General features: G+C 39.9%; 1 protein-coding gene and 1 long non-coding RNA gene across 2 annotated transcripts in view; both read right to left on the minus strand.

Annotated features, from left to right (window-relative positions):
• Nucleotides 1-12,296, minus strand: part of LOC135247110 (Fc receptor-like protein 5) — a 28,482-nt gene extending 16,186 nt beyond the window's left edge. The window contains exons 1-2 of the mRNA XM_064320370.1: nucleotides 12,133-12,296; nucleotides 7,864-8,127 (exon numbers count right to left, since the gene is read on the minus strand). Coding sequence (XP_064176440.1) covers nucleotides 7,864-8,127; nucleotides 12,133-12,208 — 340 coding nt within the window. The 5' untranslated portion in view covers nucleotides 12,209-12,296. The remainder of the gene's footprint in view (nucleotides 1-7,863; nucleotides 8,128-12,132) is intronic.
• Nucleotides 3,628-5,298, minus strand: LOC135247111 (uncharacterized). The gene is made up of 2 exons (XR_010328080.1): nucleotides 4,231-5,298; nucleotides 3,628-3,966 (listed from the first exon to the last, which is right to left on the minus strand). It is a non-coding gene; the product is annotated as an uncharacterized LOC135247111 (long non-coding RNA).
• Nucleotides 12,297-12,302: the final 6 nt, after the last annotated feature.

The raw sequence follows: 12,302 nt of genomic DNA on the forward strand, positions 1-12,302 counted from the left end.
ACATATTAGATTAGATTATATGAAGTTTAATCATTAAAGGAAGAGCATACAGAGCATACTGTATTGTACAGTAAAAACAACAGTAAAAGCAAAAACAGTTACAGTAACAACAAACTCTACTGTAAAGTAAAAAAAACTGCTTTTCATTGCTTAAGCAGCATTTTGCCTCTCCGCTGCATTTGGCCACAGAATTTTGTCGACGTCGCATCTGATGTCTTCATTGGCAAGACAGCGCTGGTAAAATCCTTTAGAGTGCCTTATCCACCCCTGACACTGCTGGGCTGTAATGTCATTGCATGCCTCATCCATGGCCTGAAGGAGCGTTGCCTGCTCATATGGACACCTATAGTATACCTTCCACCTCCAGGCCGAGAAAAACTCCTCCATGGGGTTCAGAAAGGGGGAGTAAGGTGGAAGGAATTTTGATCGGAACTCTGGATGGGCTGTAAACCAGTCTCGCACAGCCAATGCATGGTGGAAGTTTACATTGTCCCAGACAATGATGAACACCATCTGAGCATTTGGCTGTACGAGACGGTTGTACAGCCCATCCAGAAAACGTATGAGGCGTTCGGAGTTGTATGCCCCCAGCAGAGGGTCACGACCCTCTCCTTCGTTACCAACCTCAACCTCACCAACCTGCTCCATGTTGTCAGAAACTGCCATTCAGGTTTCTAAGCAGCGTTTTATGTAGTGGTGAAGAGATTATCAATTGTGTTGCAATGCTACTCACCTGGGCAAGGTTGTTGGAAGCACTGAGACTACAAACACCTGTTGATTTAGTGATCTGCATTTGTAGTAATAAGCATTTGAACATTGTTGTAATATTAGGTGGCTGTATTCTGAGAATGGAGCATATGATTTAGAGTTTGGCACTTTGTATTAACAGTTTTGCACTTTGTATGTCAGCATAGGATGTAGTGTCCTAAGGTAAGAATTCTGCAAGTCAGTTTAGCACTTTGCGTTAACAGTTTTACACTTTGTATGTCAGCATAGGATATAGTGTCTTAGAGTATGAATTTTGAAAGTCCATTTGGCACTTTGCATTTTGAGTTTTGTACATTGAAATTCTGCTGTGCAAAATAAGTCAAAGCAATCATAAAAAACTGTAATAACACGTTAAAGGCAGACTATACACGATTTTTTACTTGAAAATACAATAAAATAACCATGCGAAGGCATAGCTATGATGCACTGGCAATCTATGTTTTCACTTAGTTTCGCCAAATTCCTGGACCTTTTACCTGTATATGTTATCTGATAAAAAACACGTTTTCATCATACAAAAATGCCAAGTTACTAAAACATACAAAGCACTGTCTATAAGTCATTACTTCAAATATAGGCCTGGCATTAAAAGTTTTGATAAAAATTAGTAAATTGTGGCAAGTTTCATGAAACAATATTGATTATCTTAGCTCACACAAATTAATCAAGCAGTATTCCTAGGCAATGCAACTCAATGTGTTGTTTCAATAGTTTCAATTAGCTTGACCCTGTGTGCACAAGCATACAGTGCATTAATGGGGCAAACATATGCGTGGATAGGTTTGTAATATTCTGTATTTATTTAATGGGCCTCAATATTTTTCATTTTGATCTGAATTTATGTATGTACCCCCCCGTATTGTGAATGATTGTATGTATGTTTCTTTGTGTAAATGTCTGTTCATAAATGTGAATGTTACATGCTGCTAGGGAAATGGCCCCATAGGGATAATGAAGTATTGCATATGTGTGTATGTATTTATGTACAGTATGTATTTTACAATCTGTATTTATTTGAAGTTGCAAATATACAAAGACTTGTACATTTTGTAAAATGAACTTGACAATAATGTATAAACATATCCTTTCTGGAGGAATATAATTTCTTTTGGTATTGACCAGAAGTTTCATACATTTATTTATATGTCTTGCATTAGGCAATTTTTGTTATTGGACACTTTGATGTGACACAAAGTTTGAATGATGACATTGTCTTCAGATGGTAAGATAAAAAAAACATCAAGTTACTATCTAAAGTCTGGGTGCATTTTATTTGTATTTCAGAAGTATAAATGAGTTTCCTGCAAAGATTATACAGATGCAAAAGCAATAGTTTAAATGTTTTATTTGTAGTTGTCCAGTGAGGCAGCGTAATGAGAGGTTTTCATGAGTCCGAGGGGGGATGCGAACTATACCTGTCACTCATTCAAAAGTGTTGCAGTGTGTAGCTAATGACACAGTGTTCATTGGTATTCTTTGAGCACAAAGCTTTATTGTTTTAGCACCAATCATAGAAAACTTTCAATAGTTGCATGAGGATGAAAGGAACAGTCACACAATGACCTCATGTCAATTATCTGGTAAAAACATCATTTTTTCACCTTAGAAATATTGCTCACCTTTGTCCTTCACTATCCACCTCCACTGCTGAATTAATTCAGATTATTTATTACCACCCATCTTGATTTCTGTTCCTTACTCTACGGCCTCCCTAATACCCTACTGACTAAACTGCAACAGGTCCAAAACTCAGCAGCGAGAATGTTACGGTAACTCACACTGGATCCTGGCAACACATCACACCAACTCTAAAAAACCTACACTGGCTTCCCAAGGCATGTATAAATTGCAAAATTATTTTTCTCACCTACAAAGCTCTCAATGACCTGGCCCCTCCGTGCATCACTCATTTGCTGTGTACACACCCTCCGCTCCCCTAATACTGGCACTCCACTCACTATCCCTAAGACCCACCCACATATGTTTGGAGACAGAGTTTCTCTGTGGTTGCCCTCTCTCTGTGGAATCCTCTTCCAATGAAAATCAGGGAAACAGAGAGTGTAAATAATTCCCTACTGAAGACCCACTTCTTCAGCATAAGTTAACCGTTAGCTTCTCTATTGCCTTGCTATGTATATTTGTTGTTTGTATGTTATCTTGTACTGCCTTCTGTGTATACATTTTGCCTTCTGTATTTACTGTACTTGCTGTTTTTTAACCTTTTGCTCTGTCAACCAACCTTGGCCTCTGGAAAGGTGCTATATAAATAAAATGTATTATTATTATTATTATTATTACAATGTAATAGAAATAATGCATTCTGGGTATTTACACATACTGGAATAAGTACAAAGCTCATGGTTACGGTAAGAAAACACATTTAGTCACACAGAAAAACAACGGGATAGAAACATGTCAGTAAAGATGATCAGTTATTCTAAATGCGTCTTATGGCAGGTACATACATTTCAGGGTCATGTGGTCAAATGGCAGTGTGGACTTATGTGAAATAACCTTTACCCCCCACCCCCCCCCCATTTCTCTTTTTTCACCTTTTTCATTTCAACAGGGGCTTTCTGTCTGACTCCCTTTCTTGCTACTAACCGCTCTGGCCAGCAGTAAACAGCCTCCTTTATGAGCTCTGAACCTCCACCCAGGCCAGGAGAGCAGCCTCCACCCAAGCTCCACCAAATCTCCAAATACTCCAAATCTCTTTCTCTCTCTTTATCTCTCTCTGTCTCTCACTCTCACCATCTCCCTTGCTCACTCTCCCTCTCTCTAAGGTGTCAGGCAGAGGACAGTGCTGCACTTAAATTAGCTTTACATCAATTCCTTGAGCTAACAGAAGATTGAATGTGATTTGAAACCAGCAGTATAATGTTTAATGTGGCACAAACATACTTTTCACTTTTTACAATATACGTCCAATAAGACATCTTTACAATTACACATGCTCACAAATACTTTTTTTGATCTGTAAATCAGGGGGATGGGACGGATCGTGATTGGTCATCTTTCAGTGAATCAGGGAGATGGGACTGACTGTGATTGGTCATCTTTCAGTGAGTCAGGGAGATGGGACTGACTGTGATTGGTCATCTTTCAGTGTGGGGGAGGGGACTGACTCCGGTCTCATTGACAGATCATTCTGTTGGGTAACAGGAGAGTGTAGTCTCCCCCTCTCTGTTCATATCAGCCCTGTGGGGAGAAAGTTTAATAATAATGATAAACCAACAAAAGTACAGACTCACTGACAGACAGACAGGGGACACGTTAGTGTGGATAACAGCAAGTTAATACAAGCGACTGCCTTCACACACACACACACAAAAACACACACTCTCTCTTTCCCACTTTATCTGACACACTCACACACATGCATACATACACACACATACACACACACACACCTTCAATGTAAGAATGAATGAGGCTGAATGGAATCACAGAGAGAATGCTTACCTTCAGGCTTGGGTTGGCACTACAATCAGAAAAACAGCAGTGTTACTTCTGAATGCATATGATCCAGCACTATTTCAATGCATATCAGTGAACCAATCACTGCTTTCCCAGAATAATTATGTTTGTTCTGCTGTTTTCAGGATATAAATTAATAATGAAGTAATTCCAGGTTCCAGACAGCAATTATCCATAAATATGGGCTAAATAAATTCAGTGATTTTTTTTTTAGTTAGTAGTTGCAAAATCTCTATATTGGCTCATTAAGGCCATAATATGATCATATTTTTGTTTCTCCAGACCAGGAGTATCAGGGCCTGCTGTTCTGCAGGCAGTAACATGCTGGTGAAAAACACACTTAGTGCAAACAGCTGCTGCCGTTGATTGTGTGTGTTTGTGTGGGGCGTGTCTCACACATTCCATGTCAAGCTCAGCACCAATAATAATAAACAAGAGTGTCTGTATTGACTTTCAAACAAACCAATTAAGTCTCTTGGCTACCTGATTGATACGAGTTGCTTTGACGCGTGTTTGCTCACCATTCTCGTCTCTGATGTTCCAGATCCGATCCATTATTGTAGTCAGTTGTGATGTTGTAAATAATATTGAAATCAAACAAAACAAAAGGAGAAAAAACACCCTAATGTGCAGCTAGCCTAGCTCCTACAAGTCGCAGTGATAAGCATGGTGACACGGTCGAAAACTGTATGCCTCCTCCATCAGGCAACACCTCTTGCTCTGCTACAGCACACCTTATGTGTACCTCAAAAACCAGCGCCCCCTGCTGTGCTCCCCGTAAGAGGTCCCTTGAATACTAATAAACCATAAACCAAAGAGTGAAGTGTGAATTGGCTCCAACGGTGTCCTTGACTCACAAAATACAGGTCAATCACCTATTCAGATATTTAAAAAAGTTCTCCCCTAGGTTAAATGTTCAGGTGCAGAAAGTGTGTGATCTTTCTGAAAATTTGAGAAACAGGAATGTGTATTTTTGCACTGTATGTTTTTCTGTTGTGCTGTTCCCTCAGGATTTGTTTTTAGTCCGAGTGCACAAATATAAAAAGTAAAAGAACGCTTACCACTTGTGTGTTCCCTTCTGTTACCTAAAACAACAAAGAAATCTGGCATTGAAAAAATGGTTTCAATCCCTATACTGGATTTCAAATATTTTAATAATTGTACCTTGAATCACAAGATTGCTTCTGTTATGGATCTATTTATTTTGATTTTAAGATCAAACTGAGTTAAATTCTGAAGTGGTTTCCTTTCAACGAGGTTAAAATGAAAAAACCCAACCTATGATCAGAAAGACAGATGTTAGTGAAGCTAAAAGACTAATAAACACTTGTCACCTTCCACCACCTTTATCTCCTCATAACACCTTTACACCTCATAATACAACAGCTGTCCTAAAATTCTGAGCTAGCGCTACTGAATGGCATTATGCTTTCATCCACTGTATCTGCTGATGTATCTCCTCATCTCACCTCTAATGGAGCTGTTTCACAGACCATGTTTATTACTGCCAGAGCTCAAAGCAGTGTGACTGATACTTACGGCAATACAGAACAGCAAAGACGACTGCAATGAGGACAGCAACAGCAGCGATAACACTGGCAACTATTATCCCTGTGCTGGAACCTGTGGAGCGAGAAACAGAGACATTCAAAACCTGGTCAAAGTGCACAACAGCAGCACTTCTAAAACTGCATCTGAGTCACAGAGCAAATCAGCACATCAATTCACAAAATCCTGTTAAAACAATAATTTACTTCCTTATACAATTCACTGTGTGTAAAAGGGGGAACTATAGGACAGAGATTCCAGTGTGTAGCACAGAGACTCCAGTGTGTTGCTGTGTGTAGCACAGAGACTCCAGTGTGTAGCACAGAGACTCCAGTGTGTTGCTGTGTGTAGCACAGAGACTCCAGTGTGTAGCACAGAGACTCCAGTGTGTAGCTGTGTGTAGCACAGAGACTCCAGTGTGTAGCTGTGTGTAGCACAGAGACTCCAGTGTGTAGTTGTGTGTAGCACAGAGACTCCAGTGTGTAGCTGTGTGTAGAGGACAGAGAGGGGGATTGTGGGTTCTTACCTGAGGGACCAGTGTTTGCTCCAATAGCAGGAGGTCCAGGGGCTTCAGGATCACACAGTAAAAAAGGCAAGGCATCCGTGATTAGTACAGCTGTGCAGATCATGTTTTAATTTTGATTGTGCTACTTAGACCAGGTCCCCAAACAATAGCCCTTTCTAACATTAACTTTATAACAATATTTGATGAAAAATAACCTGATTGACATTGGAAAACACACATAAGACTTAAGTGTGAATTTGCAAGAGAGTAGAGACTCAAGTGTGTAGCTGTGTGTCCTGCAGTAGAGACAAACCTACACCCAATGGTACTGTACCTGCAGATGAGGAAACCCTTGTCCAGAAAGATCACCTGACTATTAAAATAAACTGGAAACACGCCTTTTCTCTGTAACTGTGTGCTGGATCCATATAAAATTAGTGAATTCAGAGCAGGTCTCTTTGTCATGATATTGAATACAACTGAAACATTATTTATCCCACTGAGGAGAATAATCTCCCACAGGAGATGACCTGGTCCTTTATTTCAGTACAGAGCAGAGAGGCCGCCTCATTATGGAGGTTTCACATTATGGAGGTGACTCACTGGTCAGTAAAGACCCCCGTTGCACTCATCGCAAAAAGTGGTGGGGGTTCCCCGGTGTCCTGGCTAAACTCCGACCCCGGCTCTCTCAACCTGCCTCCTAATCATCCCCTGATTTAATTGGCTAAAAATTGTTCTCTCCCTCTCCACCACAGCTAACGTGAGGTGAGCATTCTGGTGCAAAATGGCTGCCGTGCATCACCCAGGTGGGTGCAACACATTGGTGGTGGCTGAGGTGAGTTCCCACTCATCACTGTAAAGAACTTTGAGTGTCTGGAAAAGTGCTATAAAAATGCATGTTTCATTCATTCATTTCTGGAGTGTAATGCTGTCATGTAGTTACTGTATCTTGTTATTAGAAAACATCAATAATTATCAGAAAGGATTACGTTATTGGAAAATAATTAGTTATCTTTCATAAAACAAGCTATTAGGAAATAGACTAATTTCATTATTAGGAAAAAATACAAATTTGCCTCAATGTGCTTGTAGCTCGTGCTGGAATACTTCACCAGCACAGAGGACATGTGACCTCACCAAGCTTTACAGGCTGTCCTGGGGCCTCTGATTGGCCACAGTGAATCCACACAGGGGAAATAGCATTTTATTACAGACAAGATCCATGATTAGCTGGTTTCAGTAAGAATACATACTGGTGAGTCTAGATTTGACACTTTTTGGTAAGAATCATTTTAGTGTGAATTTTGAAGTCAAAAGAGCTTCCATTCAGAGAACACAGGTCAGAGTTTAATTTCAGAGGTCAGGAAGGTGACTGAACACCAAGTGATGTAGCAATAGAGTAAAGTAATAAAGCACAAATAACAGAATTAAAACAATCTCCTTCCCCCCAAAAAATAAACCACCATACACTGTGCCATTTAAAAGCCTTTTTATCTGCATTAAGAACTAGTGTGCACGGATGTGCATAGATGTAAACAGGTGTGAATGAGGTGCAGTAAGCTCACCTGTGCAGTGGGCCCCTACAGTGAGAGGGTCTGATGTCTCTCTGCTGACTGAGTTATTGGCCTCACAGGTGTAGATTCCGCCCTTATCCACAGTCTGAGGCAGATCTAGGTGTGGGGCATTGCGTACAGGGTAGCTGCCGTAGCTCTCCTCCTCACCCTCTCTGTACCAGGACAGGGTTACTTCTGTTCCTCTCTCCACGGTGCACATTAATTTGCAGGGGTACTCATCACGAGTGACGCTGACATGGGGCTTTGATACAGGAACTGTGCAGAGAGAAGAATGAGATAATGAATACAGCATTTAAACACCTTATTAATGCAGAATAATTAAAAATAAATAATTAGAGTCAATTATGAATTTGAATCACACAGCTCTGAGTAACAAGACCAGGGCCAGAGCACACAAAATGTACAAAGTTCCATCTGACAATCCTTAATTTGACTGTACAGGTAAAGTAAATACACAGGCAACAATCATTTAACTTCCGCCCAATGTGACTAGCAGCCTGCATTACTGTGATTATGACATCACTCATCCTGTTGAGGCATATATTTATGACATCATCACTACTGGTAAGCCACCTCATTATGACATCATTCCTCCAGAATAAGAGCAGTGGGTTGGTAGCAGCTACAGTTTCAGCACAGCAGGACTTTGAAAATCCAACATGGCAATAAAATGTGACCTGTATAGAAAACCTTAATGGAAAGGTTACTTGTACGTTCAGAGAAAGAACATTAGGATCGGATGCATTCTGCTCAACTAAATGATATGCAACTGATCCCTCATGCAATCGAGAAAATGAAACATGTCAAAATGGTTTAAATAACGTGTTATTATGCACCGATAAATCATAAACATCATATCTGCAGGGTTAAAAACATTACTGTGTTGCTCTGTAACTTACCATTGTCCTCTAGGCACAGCGGTCAAAAGTATTTTCCGAGAACATATGTGAAAGAGAGATGATAATATATTAAACCTGTTAACACTCGCCCCCTAGTGGAGCGGGCGCCCGCGTCAGCTATTTGGACAGTTAACGCCTTTTTATATAATAAACAGTGAAGTAGAAATTATCTGCTCCAAATTAGATATGCAGTACTGTTAATAGCACGAGCTTGCCGTTGGCGCAGCCGCAGTCTGATCGGCTCGTTCCCTGTTCAGCAGGACAGTAAACCAGCAGTGCCATTCAGTCTCTCCGCCCCTCAGAACTAACACGGATGACTCTGCGCTTTCAGCCAAAAAACACAGCTTACCAATACGGGGACAACAAAACCTCCACTACAACAAAAACGTACCCCGTACACGGAAAAAAATGTATTCAAATGTATGACAACTCATTAATACATCCGTGTTATATCTGATTTTAGAATAGATACTTTTTTCCAACGAATAGTCAGTTGGGTAAGTTATTTTTGTTTAACTTTATCTGATTATAACAACAATCTAAGCAAGTTGCCTAACATCAAAGTATATAGTTAATCATTTTTGTCAAATACAGAGGATAAGATCCAGGTTAAATCTCAAAGGTAGCTGGTTAGCGGGAAATCATAAAATTACCACCACCATTACGCAGGTAAACAACAGGTCCCCGCTACTATTTACTATATCACGGTCTCCGGAAACCTACGTGCATGCTACTGAAATTAAACTCTACTGACCCCACAGTTAGGATCCGTTCCTCCGGATCTTTCCAGCGCGCATCAAACGCTGTCACTAATAAGAGCTGAGAAACGAACACAAATTGTAACTGAAGCTCTCCTGCCGGATGCGCACAAAGTTGCGCATCGTGTACTACGTCTGATCTTACAATGCGAAGGGGATATCACTGAGCACGTTTATTGTTTTTTATCGATACATATGAAATGCTCATTATTTTACTCGGAATTCCGGAGGACTACGGACAGCAGTCGGTACAGCTAATTGCCAAGGTTCCGGAAAATCTGCAGTAAACGGGGACGACTCTGGTTTCTGCATTTCTAAACAGCGCCGTTCGGTAAAGCAAGTCAACGACTAATTACTAACGTGCCGAATGCTTAAAGTACTGGAGAATATCAGCCACACAGACCTCTGTTAACCGTCTTCCTAACCACAAGATTTTATTAATTAATTTTGTATGTATTTTCATGTTTTTCAGTGCGTCTTTTCTAGCTAAATGTCCTACATCGTTTCCTCTGCCATTTGCCAATGGTGTTGGGGGTCTCTAACAGAAGGTTTTTAAACTAACCAGGTTTTTGTTTTAATTATGCTGTTAGTTTAAACAATGTTACGATTATATATATATATATATATATATATATATATATATTTTTTTTTTTTTTTTTTTTTTTTTTTTTTTTTTTTTTTAGACGATTCATCCATCCAACTACTCAGTCATTATGAAGCAAAGCATTGTCTTGTAAAAATACGCTTAAAGAGACGAACAGGTAACGAGACGCGAGAGGTCAAACCTTTGATGGTATATGACGTTACTAACAAACTTAAATAAGCAGTATCATATCCCCTAATGTGTCCGGTTTGTACGGTGACTGAATACTAAATACTTTCCCTTTTCCCAGTTGAATTTACACCCTTGGATTAGTTGGACGGTAACCTGTTGCTTCCTGGTTTGACGATGTCTTTATTGTAGTTACATGGGGGGGGGGGGGGGGGGGGGGGGGGATCCGACTTTATGCAATCATCGTTATGCGTGAGAGTAGGCAGTACTGGTAGTTAACACTGTCGAAGTCAGTCTAACTAGAAGAGGTCCCTGTGCGTTATTATGAGCACTTTTACGCGTTGCATCAGTCCTCCGCATCCAACCATAAATCCTTTCCCGTGCATAATTTCTCGCAAATTACACATGCTCTTATCGGTCATGTTTCTGCTGTGATGTTGCTCGTGATTATGTGTTTCTGGTGCAAACGATATTCGGCTGTGAAGTTTGTATTCGAGTTTAAAGCGTTGTAGCTGATAAAATCGGAAGCATTATTCTGCGATGTCCGCCCGCTCACGTGATGCCGTTAGTGGCGTCAGCTTCGTCGCTTCAGTTCCCGTATACGTAAATACTACTACACCTTGAAATTAAGTATTTTGGAAATAGAATTAGACCAGAAAGGAGGATAAGCAAAACATTTAATCATTTTGGGAAGCTTGGAGAGACACTTGGGGAGGTTTGTGAAAGTTTTTAAGGCGAACACACCTGTTGAATGCGGCTGTCTGTACACGCGCACAAATGCGCTAACATGTGGAAAACATTCTGCTGAACAAATGTAAGTCGTTATTTATATTACTGTATCACTTTATGGTTGTGATAATAAATAAATATGGAATTAAATGAAGGATTTTGCTTTTTTAATGCAAATGCAGTTTTGTATTAGGTGTATTTTATGTGTTGTAGTTCAGACAAGCACAGATGCTGATGCTTTAGCTTTGATGGTTCAGAGGTTTCCTGCAGTCTGAGGCTCTGACTGTGCCTGTACTGTCTGTACTTATGAGGATATGAGGATTTATTTAAGACCTGTTATAACAAGTGCACGTGGACTTTAGGAGTTTTGGAATGGTAACAGGTTAGAACAGTTATGAACACGAATTACAGACATCATATAATCAAATTACAGTAGAGAAATCGCAAGACTGTTTCTTTTTACAAAGCGAAACTTACAAATATACATACATTTAGCCTCATAATTACACAAAGTATATATTTCAGATAGCTGTAATATACTTTTATTTCAGAATGTTGTTCCTAAAGTGTGAAACTCTGCTTCCTGAATTAAAAATCTGCCCTCTGATCGGTGGTCTTGGTGACAGTAATGTGCTGCAGCTGTTGCTGCTGTACTCAGTATATCAAAGTCACATGTTCCTTGTTAGAGGTGTGTATTGTAGTAAGTAGTTCTGTTCAGGTACAATGGGCTATAATGGTACAGCAAAGAGCCAAAGGAGTATAGTGATCAGATAAGATATAATCAACACTGCTGCTACTACTACTACTACTGCTGCTACTAACAACAACAACAATAATTTATTGTTATGTTTCAAAATTGGGAGAAATAACCATGATATAAAATATGTAAATGTAACTAATGTCAACTAATCATGAGTTTATTATGACTGGGACTCTGCAGCATAAGTAACCTCATCTTCACAAGATAACATATACAGTTTAATATGGGTATAATTCCCTTTTGATTCAAGCTAATCTAGGACACACACACACACATAAACGCACACACACACACACACTACTGCATTAGTAATACTATAGACACGGACACAGTGGTACTTACTGTACACATTCAGCTGGAAGACGGTATTTATGTTCTGGTCTGTATTTTGTACTTTATACTCTCCAATGTCCTCCATCTTCAGCCCAGAGAGGGAGAAGAGTCCAGTGCTGCTGTCCCAGTGCAACCTGCCGTTGAACTTCTCATTACGGGGCGTCCTAAAGCTACCCCTA

This window comes from Anguilla rostrata, unplaced genomic scaffold, assembly GCF_018555375.3.
Source record: "Anguilla rostrata isolate EN2019 unplaced genomic scaffold, ASM1855537v3 scaf1073, whole genome shotgun sequence".
Lineage (NCBI taxonomy): Eukaryota > Metazoa > Chordata > Actinopteri > Anguilliformes > Anguillidae > Anguilla > Anguilla rostrata.